This window comes from Muntiacus reevesi, chromosome 21 (genome assembly GCF_963930625.1).
Source record: "Muntiacus reevesi chromosome 21, mMunRee1.1, whole genome shotgun sequence".
Taxonomy (NCBI): Eukaryota; Metazoa; Chordata; class Mammalia; order Artiodactyla; family Cervidae; genus Muntiacus; species Muntiacus reevesi.
In genome coordinates, this window is record NC_089269.1 from 17,762,517 (window position 1) to 17,779,069 (window position 16,553).

Below are 16,553 nucleotides of genomic sequence, written 5' to 3' on the forward strand. Positions count from 1 at the left end.
AAGAAAACCAGATAATAAACACATGCACACGTGTTAAGCTGCACTACTTTACAGCTCGTTCTGTGCAAACATAGTAATTTACATTTCCATTTTACCAGCATGAGTTGCCCTAAGGAGAGCAAAAAAGTAAAAAGGCCCAGGCCGAGAGGGCAAGGGGACAGGATCTTAGGAGGTGAAACACATTTCTTTCCTTTTGAAGCAATATTATAGGATTTGTAACAAGGCTGGAGGGAATAGTTCATAGCTAGAGCTTTTCAAGGTAATACCAAATAAATGGTCTGAAATAAACCAGCTGTAGTATTAAGACACAGAAAGTTTATGACAGGCATATAAGTTACTTTATGTCCTTAAAGCTAGGGTAAAACACATTTCTTTTTTGTTTGGCTATCATAAGTATATCGTGCATTTGAAGAAAATTAAAGCTTCAGCAAACTCCACCATAAAAACCAACAGCTAAAGCAGATTGGAGTCATAGAGGAACCTGCTTAAAATTGACACACAAAAATTTATCAGTGCTTCAAGTTTATGAGGTTTATAATTCCTATATAAAGAACCAAATCAGTATGGCTGCTCTAAAGACAGTATTTACATCCATTGTCCAGCTCAGATTAAGATCAATTTAATCCACAGAAATGCAACTGTTTTGACTAATTTATGCATGGTGAATGAGATAGTGTTTTGTGGGATTGTGAAGGAAAAGCTAGATAAATATCCTATAACTTATTCATACACGCTTTTAAAACTTTTGAGTTGCAAACCTAACTACTCTGGAATGAGATATTGATATTATATTATTGATATTGGTTTTTCTGTGAATTATTCTATAATGAGATGGAAAAATCAAACAGTGCTCTCTGTGAACTCTGCCTTTCTGTCCATCCTCCTTTAACTCACATTTTGGAAAACATTTTGTTTTTTTTAAATCTACTATATGCTTCCTGCATGGTAACAACTGGTCATCAAGTTTTTACTGTAAAGTTACAACTTTTAGGTGGAAGGTCAATGGCTGATAGGAAGTATCATGTTGAACTGAAAGCATTTATAGAAGGCAGCAGTGAATGCCAAAGAAAGTAATGCTTACTAGACTACATTAGTTACAGTGAGATTATTGGAGAACATACAAGAATGAGTATAATCTTTGTGCTAATTTCCAGGAGGACAAGCCACTGATTAGTAATTGCCACAATAAACTGAGCCATAGTTTGGAAAAGCAAAACACCTGGAATGATTTGTTTCGCCTGAAGGGAAAAAAAAAGTCTTTTAATTAGATATAAATACTTTGTTTCTTAAAAGAGTATTTCTTTTAAAGAATATTGAAAGGAGACAAAATTGTTTGATATTAAAATAAGAGGGGAAAGCATCGACTTCCCTACCAATTGGATATCATGTAACTCCAAAGTAAAGTTTATTCTAAAGGCTTTATCCTGGTTGGTTGACAAAATGGAGTCAGGCATTTCACATAAACAAAGGTTGTTTATATTTACTTGGCAGTTAAGAAAGGAAAAAAGATTCCTATTTAGATTTCAGCAAATAACTAGTAATAAGGAAATTGAAGATACGCTTTGCCTTTCAGCCATGCAGAGCTGACTGTAGTTATGTACTTCCCATCATGAGCATTATTTGAATATAAACCACCAGTTACCCTTCATGTTAGCTTAACTGTGCTGCAATGCAGCCGCATAAAAATTACTTAATGGAGAGCCGTGGATTCCCTTCTCCATTTAAAATAAATGTAACTTGCTCAACCGTCCCATAAAACTACTTTTGAATTCTCTCTGTTAGGGGAACGTTATCCAGTTTTAAGTCAACAACTGCTTAAACTGTAATGGTAAAACCAAAACACCAAACATAGGTTAGAAACTTACAGTGTCCATTCCCAAAATGAAGTCTTTTTTCATCTGCTCCGTGTTTCGACTTATGATAGCCACAGAACCTAGAGGTGAATCAAAGGAAAAGAACACAGAAAATAAATATACTGAAAACAATGATCTATGTTCAGAATGTGCAAAGCACACACACAAAAAAAGCATTTTCTATGAACAATTAAATGCTTTAGTGAAAGTTTAATGACTTCATATTTTCTAAATCCTCTAGAGAAAGCCTCTTTCTCTGGGGATCCTGGAAAGCTGCCTAATGAGGAGATATGGAGAGTCGCTTCCCCACTGAGCAGACTCCTTCAGTTCAGTTTTTATAATGGCCCTAGCAAGTGTTTATAGTATTTTTTTTTTTAAACAACTGCTGTTAGAATGAATGGAGGGTAAAGTTTCCATTGTTAGTGATTAGTGCTGCGTACTGTTACCAGTGTTCTGGGTGAGAAAGTGTCAGGGAAATCTGGGGTATATTTGGTGAGGGAAGCGATAATTGGAAAAAGAAAGTAAGAACTAAGAGTGAGGTCAGAAGAGAGAAGAGAAACGGTATGTTTTTGAGAGTGGGGCAAGAATTTAATGAAAAGAAAGAAACTCGAGACTAAAGGTGGAGAATCAAAAGAAAGGGAGAAAAGAGAAAGATCTAGAATACAAGTAGAGACATTCTTATTCATTAAAATAACTTATTGACCAAACCCTTCAGAGTTTAGTGGCAATTGAGGGGAGCAAGCAATGCAGTAATGCAAGTAAGTTGTAAAACAGACTGTGAACGCACCTCCCAATCAAAACATAGGTCACGACTGTGAGGAGAATAACTGCTACCGCCGCTGAAATGGCAATCATTACCACTTGGCTATTTTCACCAGAGATGGAGAAAGCTGTGAGGTTGGAGAGAAAACAATAAGAAAAAAACTAGGCATTGACACAGCATAATTAACCCCTACCTGAAAAAGTTGATAAATTAAGTCATATTTAGTCTGGCTTGCTGTCTAATACAACGCAAAAAGAATTCTTCATTTAGTATAAAATGATAGACATTTTGTATAATTTTACTTGAAGTTTCTGATTAATAAGATTAAATACTCTGTTTTCATGGATATCAATCAAAACTAGTTGAGCATCTACCGCACAAAACATGCTGAATTGGTTTTCTCTATATTCATTGGCGAGAGGCTCATCAGATAAACAGAAATCATCAGAGAAATACAGGAGATAGTTCAAGTTTCCCAGAATGAAATTATAAAAACTTTCTCATTAGTTTGTTTAGTCTCTAACATCTGTATTTATTTAAAAGATGATATAATACCTGTCCTATGGACCTCAACACATCTCACCAACAAATTGTTCCTGTCCCTGGATTTCCTACCTCAGTAAATGGCCCATCACTCATTCACTCACCAATGCCAGGTATTAGCAAATATTCCCCAGGAGGTGGCCTGCCATTAATTTTTGTATAGCTCAGAAACTCAGAACAACTTATATTTTTTAATGGTTGTAACAAGTCAGGAGAAGATTTTGTGATATGAGAAAATTATATAAAATCCACACTTTGGTGTCCATAAATAAAACTGCAATGGAGCATAGCCACATTCATTTATTTGTTCATTGTCTATGGCAGCTTTTATGCTAAAATCAGTGAAGTTGTATAGGAGCAACAGAGACTGTATATACACTAAGCCTAAACTATTTATTTTCTAGCCCCGTACAGAAAATGTTTACTGATCCTTAACTAAACCAATGCTTCTCTAACTTTGTTATTCATTTGCTATTGTGTCCAACTCTTTGCGACCCCATGGACTGCAGCACACCAGATTTCTCTGTCCTTCACTATCTCCCAGGGTTTTCTCTCTAACTTATTCACATAAATGACTTGAGGATCTTTTGAAGAAAGCAGTTTCAGGCAGTCTGGAGTGGGGACTGAGTCTGTGCATACCTTATGAGCTCCCAGTAATGCTGCTGCTGCTGATTTCAGACCACAACATTATAATTAACAAAGATGTAGGCCATAAATATAAAGTCACCTGTCCTCTCCCTCTCCTGATTATTCTACATCCAATTAATCACGAAATTGTTTTAAATATTTTAGTTTCTGTCTTCATTTCTCTTCTGGATAACAATAAAAAAAATTCCCAGCTGATCTCTATTTGCAGGCCTTGCCTATCTTAGCTGGCCACCAGAGTATTCCTGCTAAATCATGAGTTTGATTATGTCATTGTCATGCATAGAAGTTTTGCAGGGCTCCTCATCACTTTCTGGATAAAATGTGTGTATTCCATTTAGGATCTGTTCTCTGTCTAAATCCCTAGCCTCATCTGCTAACAAAATCCATAAGCATTCTAATCTCTATACTTTCTAAAATATGCACACTTCCTGGAACATTCTCTCATCCTTTAACGTTTATTGCTTTTATATTAGTAAATGCTGATTAAACAAATAAATGAGTTGGGTATCACAAAATGAGCTTAGAAGAGACGGTTAAGTTATATTATCACCTCTTCAGAAGCCAAGGTCACATCTTGAACCTGATGAAAATCTAAGGCTGGAAGATTTTCTCCAAAATACTTCAATTTAGGGAATAGTTAAATGATGCAAATTAAACAACAACAAAAAAATATGGCAGATAGACTATTAGAACTTTTCTAAACATCTGAAAAAAAAAAAAGAAGAACTCAGAGTGTGGTAGGATGGTATACTCATAATATAAACTGTTGGAAGCACTTTATTCTTTACAACCAGAAAACTATTGTTTATACTTCCATGGCAGTCGTGGGAGTGCCTGCTAGGATCTCTCTACTGCCAGGCCTGCAGTGGGCAGACAGCCTCCAGCTGCTGCACCTTCAGGACCCACTGCAGTCACACTCCCCTCAATGACTAAACGTGGCAAGGGGACTGGAGCCAGCCAACGTGTGCCCCTGCGTGGCTCCTGCAAAGGCTGATATTCATTCTGGGGCTCGCCACTAGCCCGGTGAGACCCTCAGAGCTGCGTTGCTTTCTGAGGCTCATCCTTCCGACTGCTCTGCTTTCTCTCTGTCTTCATAGATGGCTGACCTACATCTCACTCTGAGGCTCTGCTTGGCCATTTCTGCTCTTCCTGTTTTATTTTTTATCTGTTTCCCTTCCCTCCCCTCCCCAAAGCTCTTGTAATTCTACCTTAGTATATGCTTTCCAGAAGACCTGAACTGATGCATCCCTATCCATTGGCTATAGATCATGAGTCATTTGTAAAATAACTTAACCTTGTAATTCAATAAAGTCCCATGAACATATAATAATCAGTTTATCTCATGCTTTGGTAAATTTTATCCAGTTTATAAAATAAAGGTCAGTGAAACCGGGAGAGTAAACATGATAGAAAAAAAGAATTTTCTTTTCATCAAAGACAGGATTAAACTTGACCCCTCTACAATTCCCTCTAGTTCTCAATATAGATAAATTTCAGAGACTATCTAGAGGTGCAGAACCAAATCAGATTATTTTTGTGCTGGAAATTGGCAAACATTTGAAAGAATAATATTGATTAAATGTGTGTGATAGAGTTGTCTAATAATTTTATGTGGCATACTATCAACAATCTATATCTATTATAATTCTTAGAAATTTAGTTTGACTATGTTTCCACAGCAAACTGCTCTCCCTGTTTCTAATTGCTTCCCATTTTTGTCCATCCTACACATGCTGTCCGCTGTCTTTCCCTAAGCAAGACTGGCGAGGAGTGCGTTCTCAAGAGCCAGAATGCCTGGCTTTGTACCAATTTGCTATGTGACGTAATATGGTTGTTGTAAGGATTAAAGGAGTTCAGTTCAGTAATACAAGTTAAATACTAGAACAGTGCTAAACACATAATAAGGATTTAATAAATCTATTTTTGTTATTTCATTTTCCCTGTGAAGAACTGGAAAAAGTTCTCCATATCTTACAAAATTACATATGACAGTCTAATTTTTATATACAAAGTTCTTTTATAATGATTCCACTCTACTTTTATTAGGCGTTCTTAATAACCCCTAAAAATAGGGTCCAAGAGATTAAAGTTGCTGCATACCCATTCATTAGACACAACGAAAAGACAGTATGAAGCATTTAGCAGTGCTGACTGAATTGTCCCTAGGCCAATCTTCTTGAATAGTAAAATCCAATAAGATCCTCCAATTCCAAAACTCAGCTTTATCTCACATATTTTTGTTCCACAAATTCCTTGGATGTTCAAATTATGTACTATACATTTAAACACGGCACACACACAGTGCCTGCTATTCTACTATACCAGGTAATATTTTAAGCACTTTCTAAACATCAATTAACTTAATCAATGTAAAAACCACATGGAGTCATGCACAGTGATCTTTCCCAGTTTTCAGATAGGGAAACTAAGACATTGAAGATTGAAGTGGCTTGTCAAGCTCATCCTAATGTGTGTCAGTTTACTCCAGGCTCCTTGCTCTTAATTCCTACATTGTGCCTCAAAAGATAATGTTTAAATCTATATTTACTTATTTTTAAACTTTGGAAAAAATCTATACTAAAATAGTAAGAGTGAATGGATTAAAAAAAAATCAAACTGTGCAATTCAAAGATTTTTATAAATGGAGGAGGGTATTAAAAAAAGTCCTCTTTCTCTCTGTCTTCTTTTCATCTGATCTATCAATCAATGGAAATATAGCAAATATAAAAACTTGCTTGCGAAAGTCCTAAGAATCTCATTATTAAATGAGATTTCTTAAACCTCAGACACTGAAGCCTCATTAGAAGATCATGCATAACATGACCACAGCTCTATCTGTGGTAAATTTGGAATCACATTACAATTGTAGAACTTGTGGTTGGTTTTGCAAATTTACTTATCAGATAGGGTTAACTGCTAATTAAGAATGTGTGAGGTTAGACTGGTGTTCCAAACTATGCATTAATATAATACATATTTATCTAAGAGTGTTCTGCACCTCCTGCTCCTCAATATGCCTAGTTTATAACACACTATATAATAAATGTTTTGTTTTTATAGTTCTGTGACTTGTGACCTCTCTTGTTAAAGCAAATATTCATTTTGGTGTTGTTAATGCCAATAACTGTTTAAAGTTTGAAAAAATTCAATCTACAATCATTTCAAAATGGGTAACTTTCTTTGTGCCAGTTAACATTTGTAAAAAGATTTAGAACTGCAAATTTAAAATTACAATTATATTTTATTATTGTGTCATCTAAAATTTTAAATTTGTTTTAAATCTCTTCACATGTACTTCCATAGCATTTTGCATCACCTTGTTTTTCTGTCCTCAAAGGGTGATTTTTCCATGTTCATTCCATCGCAGGAAGATTAGGTGAGGTCTAATGTACAGACTCCACATTTGAGACTTGAATCCCCTTTGCTATACAAGGGGGATTGGTTCCAGGACCTTCTATAGATACCAAAATTTAAGGATGCTAGAGTCCCTTATATAAATTGGTGTAGTATTTGCATATAACTTAAATACATCTTGCCTTATACATTGAAGCATCTCTAGATTACTAATAATACATAACAAAAATTAATGCAATGTAAATAACTGCTGGATTGCCATAAATTAAAGTTGTGCTTTTTGGAATTTTCTGGAATTTTTTTTTGTATATATATATATATATATAATATTGAAATTTATTGAAGTACAGTCTAGTGATTTACAATGCTGTATTAATTAGTTTCTGCTGTACAACAAAGTGACAGTTATACATAGATATCCTTTTTAAAATTCTTTCCTATTCTATTCCACTATGGTTTATCACAGGATATTAAATATTGCTGTTATTATTTTTCAGTTGCTGTCTTGTCCAATTTTTTGTGATCCCATGGACTGCAGCAGGCCAGGCTTCCCTGTCCATCACCATTCCCGGAGCTTGCTCAAGCTCATGTCCACTGAGTTGGTGATGTCATCCAACCATCTCATCCTTTGTCATCCCCTTCTCCTTCTGCCTTCAATCTTTCCCAGAATCAGGGTCTTTTTCAATGAGTTGGTTCTTCCCATAAGGTGGCCAAAGTATTGGAGCTTCAGCTTCAGCATCAGTCCTTCTGATGAATATTCAGGGTTACATTCCTTTAGGATTGACTGGTTTGATCTTGCAGTCCATTGGACTCTCAAGAGTCTTCTCCAGCACCACAGTTCAAAGGCATCAATTCTTTAGCACTCAGCCTTTTTTATTGTCCCACTGTCACATACATACACGATTACTAGAAAAACCATAGCTTTGACTATATGGAACTTGGTAGGCAAAGTATGTCTCTGCTTTTTAATTCACTGTCTAGGTTTCTTATTGCTTTTCTTCCAAAGAGCATCTTTAATTTCATGGCTGCAGTCACTGTCCACAGTGACTTTGGTACAGAAGAACATAAAGTCTGTCTCTGCTTCCATTTTTTCCCCATCTATTTGCCATGAAGTAATGGGACCAGATGCCATGATCTTTGTTTTTTAAATGTTGAGTTTTAAGCCAGCATTTTACTTCCTTGTTCACCTTCAGCAAGAGGTTCTTTAATTCCTCTTTGCTTTCTGCCTTAAGGGTGGTGTCATCTGCATATCTGAGGTTATTGATATTTCTCCCTTCAATTTTGATTTCAGTTTGTGCTTCATTAAGCCTGGCATTTCACATGATGTAGTCTGCATGTAAGTTAAATAAGCAAGGTGACAATATACAACCTTGACGTACTCCTTTCCCTGGTTCTAACTGTTGTTTCTTGACTTTCATACAGATTTCGCTGGAGGCAGGTAAGGTGGGCTGGTATTCCCATCTCTTAAAAAATTCTCCAGTTGTGATCCACAGTGTCAAAGGCTTTAGTGTAGTCAATGATGCAGAAGTAGATTTTTTTTCTTGAATTCTCTTGTTTTTTCAGTGATCCAATGGATGCTGGTAATTTGATCTCTGATCCTCTGCCTTTTGTAAATCCAGTTTGAATATCTGGAAGTTCTCGGTTCACATATTGTTGAAGCTTGAAGGATTTTGAGCATTACTTTGAGAGCATGTGAAATAATTGTATTTGTGTGGTAGTTTGAACATTCTTTGGCATTGCCCTTCCTTGGGATTGGAATGAAGACTGATCTTTTCCAGTCCTATGGCCACCTGCTGAGTTTTTCAAATTTGCTGGCATATTGAGTGCAGCACTTTAATAGCATCATCTGCTAGGTTTTGAAGTAGCTCAGCTGGAATTGCATCACCTTCACTAACTTTGCTAGCAGTATTGCTTCCTAAGGCCCACTTGACTTCACACTCTAGGATGTCTGGCTCTGTGTGAGTGACCACACCATCGTGGCTATCTGGGTCATTAGATCTCTTTTTGTATATTTCTTCTGGGTATTCTTGTGACCTCTTCTTAATATCTTCTGCTTCTGTTAGGGCCACACTGTTTCTGTCCTTTATTGGGCCTATCTTTGTATGAAATGCTCCTTTGGTATCTCTAATTTTCTTGAAGAGATCTCTAGTGTTTCCCATTCTTTTGTTTTCATCTTTTCCTTTGCATTGTTCACTGAGGAAGGCTTTCTTATCTCTCCTTGCTCTTCTCTCAAACCCTGCATTCAAATGGATATATCTTTCCTTTTCTCCTTTGCCTTTAGCTTCTCTTCTTTTCTCAGCCATTTGTAAGTTCTCCTCAGACAACCACTGTGTCTTTTTGCATTTCTTTTCTTGGGGATGCGGATGGCCTCCTGTACAATGTCATGAACCTCAGCCCAAAGTTCTTCAGGCACTGTGTCTATCAGACCTAATCCCTTGAATCAATTTGTCACTTTCACTATATAATCATAAGGGATTTGATTTAGTTTATACCTGAATGGCTTATTGGTTTTCCCTATGTTCTTCAATTTAAGTCTGAATTTTGCAACTAGGAGTTCATGATCTGAGCCACAGTCAGCTCCTGGTCTTGTTTTTGCTGACTGTACAGAGCTTTCCCATTTTTGGCTGCATAGAATGTAATCAATCTGGTTTCAGTATTGACCATCTGGTGATATCCATGTGTAGAGTCATCTCTTGTGTTTTTTGAAGAGGGTATTTGCTATGACCAGTGCATTTTCTTGGCAAAACTCTGTTAGCCTTGGTCCTGCTTCATTTTGTTTTCCAAGGCCAAACTCGCCTGTTATTCCAGATATCCCTTGACTTTCTACTTGTGTACATTTTTGATCCAAGGTTGTTTGGATCTGTGAATGTGGAACCCATAGATCTTGAGGGTCAACTGTGTCAGTTTACATTTTTGAGGATGGCAGCACCCCTCTGAGTAGAGGAATGGTCATGTTTCAGCTGTGAGCTCAAAAATTCTAACACTAAGTTCTCATACCTTGCAGAAGGTAGAGCTAGTTATTATAAGTAGCATTTCTAATTGTCTGACAAAAAGTGTGCCATAAAATATTTATTTTATCATGTTAACTTAAACAGCTTTTATAATTTTTGTTAATGTTGAATATTTCTATGAAACATGAAATTTGGGCATAAAATACTACCATACCAATAACAATGTAATTTTATATCATGAATCAAATATTTACAAAATAGGAAATATAGATACAGAGAGAAAAGGTACTTTGGAACTGTCAAAAGAGATTACTGGGTTTCAATTCAATTGTATGCTGGGCATTGTCAGACTCTTCCTTGATAATCTATTTCTAAAGAGTGTTCATCTTTGATTGTCTTTCTAGCCTGTTTTACAACTGTGAAATTAGTTCTAAGTAAAAAACTAAGAATAGTCATATACAGTATACAATTTTTCTCATTACAATTAGAATGATTCATTAACTAGAGATGTGACTGGTTTATGTTAGAAAAGTTGATCTCAGTCATTATATTTATTGTCCTATAGTATATTAACCAGATTTGGATTAACCAATTTATGTAAGTTTCCCAGATGGTCTACACTCATACACACAGACACAAACATACAAGTATGTATGCATATGTATATATGTATTTATTCTTCATATTTCCCTTTAAATCTTTTAAATTTGTTACTAGTTTCTTCATTAATAAGGTAAATAAAATTTTTAATCTGTGCTCATTTTAATTAATATTGTAGCCATGATTTTATCTTTTGAAAATTATATTTTAGTTTTTTCTAATATGAAGCAAATGCATTTGAAGAAAAGCAGAATGCTATTGGGAAAATATTTGCCAATTTTATAAATTTAGAGTCAGACACACAAGACTATCCAAATTACCTGTGAATCTGAATGAGGTGATGAATGAAGTTTAGATATCCTTCATCTCCAAATGATACTAGATCCATGAGGATTAAAACAATATTAAGTTCCTCATGGATCATCAAGTTTCTTTTTTTATAGTTCATTGAACCATGCAATGAACCTGGAATATCTGGATTAAGAAGTACTTTAATGCTGAAGTTAACTTTAATATTAAAGTTAAAATAGTGCCATATTATGTAACGTTCCTCAAAGAAATTTATGTCCAGTAGAAGGTTAGAAGCATTCCAGGCACTAGAATATATTCCATTTGTAAAAGAGAAAAAAAAAGATATACACTTACACAAGCACATATACAATGCTTGTATTGTACATATACAATACAATACAATACAATACATATACAATGCTATGCAAAATTATTAAATGTTCCCCTCCCCTGAAGGACAGGGGAGCCTGGCATGCAGCAGTCCATGGGGTAGCAGAGAGTCAGACATGACTTAACGGCTGAACAACAACAAGAAGCAGTATACTTTCAATGTATCACATATTTAACTAAAACTCAGAGTGAGAATGAATTATCAGACATCTTTGCAACAGCCCTTCCCTCATACACTATATTGAAGAAAATACGTACAGTCTGGACTGGTTTCAAACTCAAACTTGCGACTGTTGGTCCCATATCCAGCTGCGGTCCGGGCTCGGATTTGGAATACATATGTAGTATCAGGCTTGAGGCTGCTGATGGTAACATTAGTGCCTCGTGCCCTGAGAATCGTATAACTTGTTTCTTGTTCCTGCTTTGAGGTAAGAAAAATCATGTTAAAACCGAATCTTCCTAGTCATGTCAGAAGGTAAAAAGCTGAACCCTTCTAAATCAGTTCTTTTAGATTTAACACAGCTCATATGATGGATAAGAGGTGACAATTGTTTAACTCTCTGAATGTATTAGAGGCATTTTTAAGCTAAAAATATTTATAGAATGTCCCATCTTTGATAAAATAATCTGTTCCCTGCAAATAATGCAGAAAAAATTAGTCTTCATTTCTGCCAGTTAATGAATATGTGGCTGAAAATGTTATCTTCAAAGCCAAAGCTGAATGAAAGCCTCAGTCTAATTTTAAAAATATACTTTCAAAGAGGAAAATATCCACTGAATTAAGCTTAACAGGCATGTCCTACTGATTCTCAGAAAATATTTCTAGTAACTGTAAACTATTAAACTTAAAAAGGTCCAAGTTTTATGCACAATTCTACATTAATAACTTCCTTAGTATCGACTATATTTGCAACGTGTTTAATATAAGTCACTGTGGTTTAGTAGAGATGAAAATCTTCAGATAAATGTCTAGAAATATTTCCCCAAAGAATTCACATTGTACATTGGGAGGTTCACATTGCACATTAATTGTAAAGACTTTTTGTGTCAAGCCTTGTTTATGAAAATTGACTTTACATAGAATTGTGTTTTTCCTTTAACATATGGTAGTATATAAGTACCTAAGTTCAAGTAATAGTGGAATGTCCCTGGCATCTGGAGTGGGGCCTGGAATGGGTGATATAGAACAAGGTATATCCTCAACCCAAACTATATAGAATATTACAGAAAAAAAAGTCATGCATTACCTATACTTTTTAGCTAAAGATGCAGATTATGTATCAGATAGCATTTGAGTTAGTATATTAAATAATGAAGAAGGCTGAATGTATTTACTTTACAGAAATCATTATTTTATGTGTTAAAAATTTATTAAGCATATATCTACAACATGGCTGTGTTCATCATCGTTAATAAACTAAATAGTCAAGAACTTGACTAGTCAAGTCTAGTCAAAGTTAGATCTTGTACGGCTTAAATCTTAGTGAAACATTCAAAATATTTCTAAGTATCATACATAAATATTTGGAAAAAATTTTTATTTTAAAATTTATGAATATTTGCTATAAATATTTGTATAAAGTATATTTAAAATAATATTACACGTAAGTATACATTGACTTTAAAATGCTTAGACAATAAAAATAGATTCAGTCACTTTTTCCTGTATTAGTTAATATTGTTTCAAAATATTGTTTAATGCTTTCTTTGAAATAAGTTCAGAAAATGTTTTATGTTTATAAAAGATATGAATGTAGGTTAGTAGTATTTTTGAATCAGCTCTACAGAAAAGTTGGGTGTTCCCTGGTTCTGCTGTCCAGTCTGAACTAAGGTGCACGATTAATTACCTTTTTATTTTGTTGTATCATCTATAAGTCATGGATTCTTATTATTTGTTATCTTGTCACATTTTTAAAAATAGAAGATTATGATCAAATTGGTATTTGATAGTACCACAGTGGATCACCGAAAGCTGGGAGGTAATTTATTCATACTACGATTTTGGCACAATGAGGTTTATTAGGTCTCACTTTCTCTCAATCAAAGAGACATATCCTTTTTCCTATAGGGGGCAGTATGAAAAAAATGGCATCATACTTGTGAAATACTTTAACTTCAATAAACAGCATAACTACATAGTGCAGAGAAATGCTTATACATTCGATTTTTTTTTTTTTTTTTGCATAACTGACCATACCACTAATTCTCACATCTCTTAACGATCCATTTTTATTTAGAGGAAGATATGCAATACAAGGGAAAACATATTACATGAGGAGTGATGACTGTCAGAATTCAAAACAGAGAACTAATGTTTATTAGCAGTGAGGCTGTGAGAAATTCAAATGTCACTGACTCTCAGTTTTTGTAATTGTAAAATAACCTATTTACTCACTCTCATCAGATTATCAAACAACTTAACATAATGCGTGTAGAAGTGTTCTGTAAATAGAAGCTATCAATACACAATTCAATTTAAAATACTTTGTAAACTGCGGCAGATAAATGAATATGTTGTGTTCATATTAGTAGCTATGAAACCACCCAGCTCTATTGATAAGGTTTGAATACATCTTGTTTTCAAACCTCACCATAATTTATAATGAGGGAGAAATAAGTGGTACTTAGAGTGATGAAATATCATGGCCTGAATTATCCTTACAAATAATCATGTACCTATTTTTTATAATTGTATTACCAAAGACAATTTTAAAATGTGAGGCACACATACTCCCATCTTCTAATCTCCTTGTACAAAGTAAAGAAAGCTTTAATCATCAACTCAATAATATAATGGTTTTGTTATCAGTTCAACATTCTTATCTGTATTGAGTAAAATTCATGTTGAGTGTGAAGGTCAGAAAATGATGCTTAATGCAATGAACTTGGGAATAGTTCATCAATAGATAAAGGAATTGCTATATAATGGTTGTTTAGAACAGGGGTCTCCTATGGAAGACACAAATGTCATCTCTAATATCATAACTAGATGGCTTACATTCGATGGGAACATCTTTGCTATGGCTTATTGCTGTGGAATGGGGGATATTCAATACAATAATTTCTAAACCCTCCTCTACCTATAAATCAAAGGTAGCACATGACCAGAGTTTTAAATAGATTCTTTCACTAGCAAGCAGTGTCATTAGTTTCTTTGCAAGAGTATACTCATGAGAAAATAACCTCTTTCCTGACACAACTCAACTCTTTTAACATTATCTCCCCCACCTTTTCGTAGTATTTGACCTCATAGTCCAATATGATCCCATTAGGGTGTTCAGGTTCTTGCCAGGATAAAGAAATGCTGTTTCTGGATGTCCGATCTTTCTTAATCGTCATGACGGGTGATGGAGCTGTAAAGAGAGGATGGGAGGGTTTGATGGGAGAAGGAAAATTAATTGGATTGGGAAGGGCAGTAAAGAAGAGCAGAGAGGGAAGGGGACAAGCAAATGGAGCCTATCATTGTTCTAATCTTGGCAAGAAAGCACTCTTTCCATTTCAAAGGCTCTTGAGTATTAATCTGGCCCCATATCAAGCCTCAGCAGCTGGATTATAGCCCTGGTACATACAGGCCTATGGAAAATGAGCTGAGATTTTCAGCTGCTGGTGGACTAGTGGCAAGTGAGCAGATGTTTTCAATCTGCTACTATAATGTAAGCAATGAAATATATTTGATATATTAAAAAAGAAAAAAAAAACATTAGGACTACCTATTTGTTATAATGTTGCAAAGTTATGAATGCCAGAGTCTTCAGCTCATTGATAACATTTTCATATACAACTCTGTAAGAGGACTGGAATCCATTATGCACAAGGAGTCCCATGGTATCCATAGGTAATAATAATATTTAGTGTATTGTAAAATAGATAGGATTTAGGACATAGCAAAATGGATCTTGACTTCTGACAAAAAAGCTCTCATGAATAAAAATACATATACCAGGAAACAATAATCTCTACTTTTACATTTCCATTTCTTAAAAAATATGTTTAGTAAGAAGTACTGAGGAAGTGGTGCTCTTTGTGTCATGATTCTTTAGATATATTTTGAGGCTCTTATTGGGTGGTGACTCTGTAATCTTTTTCCAATGCATTATCAAAAATATAAATATGAATAAAAAACATCTGTCTGGATCAGATATCACAGGGTCACCATATTTTCTAATGGAAGATTAAATATGTTTTAAGTGATATCATACTTCAAATCCTTCCATTAGAAAAAAAAATGCATACTATCCATCAATGCACTCTGGGTTTCAAATCTCAGTCTTGGTACCCTGGCCAACCAAAATCCTCATTGTGAAGTTCAGCAGCATTCTTCCCTAATGGAATTCAGTAAAATAAATTACAAACATGAAACAAACAAAAATCAAGAGTTCTCAGGAACATTAACTGTTGAATCGCTTTCATTACTAAAGGACATATTTTTAATAGATTTTTCTCAAATCAAGGATTATTAGAACTCCATGTATTTGCATTTCCTATAAGAGCTAGCAATAGGTGTTTCCTATATGTGGATTTGCTGTTTCTTTGATTATCAACTATCATTGTTATTATTATTATTATCTTGCCAGCTTTTGCATCCAAACTGTCATCCAAATTATTCCTGTGTATAAATGCCTTTCATTTTATTCTTCACTTAAAAATAGAGCTTTCATTAAACTTGCCTTGTGACACTTCTTTACAAAGTGTAAACTTAAACAAAGCATCTATTACAGCAAATTTTCCATCTTCTTATTTCTACTATATGCAATATCTTATGTATTTTTATAATTAAAGTCTCAATATTTTAATGGCCAGGGGATGATCACGTAATTTTTTTCCAAAATAAAATGTAAGTGTTGCTTTTATGATGGAAAAGTAAAATCATTTCTTCTATCACATTTCCCTCCCATTAACAATTAATATACTTTCACGTGGCCTTCCCTGGGGGCTCAGTTGGTAGAGAATCTGCCTGCAATACAGGAGATGCGGATTGGATCTGTGGGTCAGGAAGATCCCCTGGAAAAGGGCATGACAACCCACTCCAGTATTCTTAATGGAGATTCCCATGGACAGAACTCTATGGCCGGCTACACCCCATAGAGTTGCAAAAAGTCATACACTACTCAAGCAACTGAGCAGGCATGCATGCATGCATACTTTCATGTAACTGATATC

General features: G+C 34.8%; 1 protein-coding gene across 2 annotated transcripts in view; it reads right to left on the minus strand.

Moving 5' to 3' along the window:
• Nucleotides 1–16,553, minus strand: part of EPHA3 (EPH receptor A3) — a 387,238-nt gene that overhangs the window by 62,003 nt on the left and 308,682 nt on the right. For both annotated transcript variants that reach the window (XM_065913656.1, XM_065913655.1), the window contains exons 6-9: nucleotides 14,622–14,746; nucleotides 11,652–11,814; nucleotides 2,641–2,743; nucleotides 1,866–1,933 (exon numbers count right to left, since the gene is read on the minus strand). In XM_065913656.1, coding sequence (XP_065769728.1) covers nucleotides 1,866–1,933; nucleotides 2,641–2,743; nucleotides 11,652–11,814; nucleotides 14,622–14,746 — 459 coding nt within the window. The remainder of the gene's footprint in view (nucleotides 1–1,865; nucleotides 1,934–2,640; nucleotides 2,744–11,651; nucleotides 11,815–14,621; nucleotides 14,747–16,553) is intronic.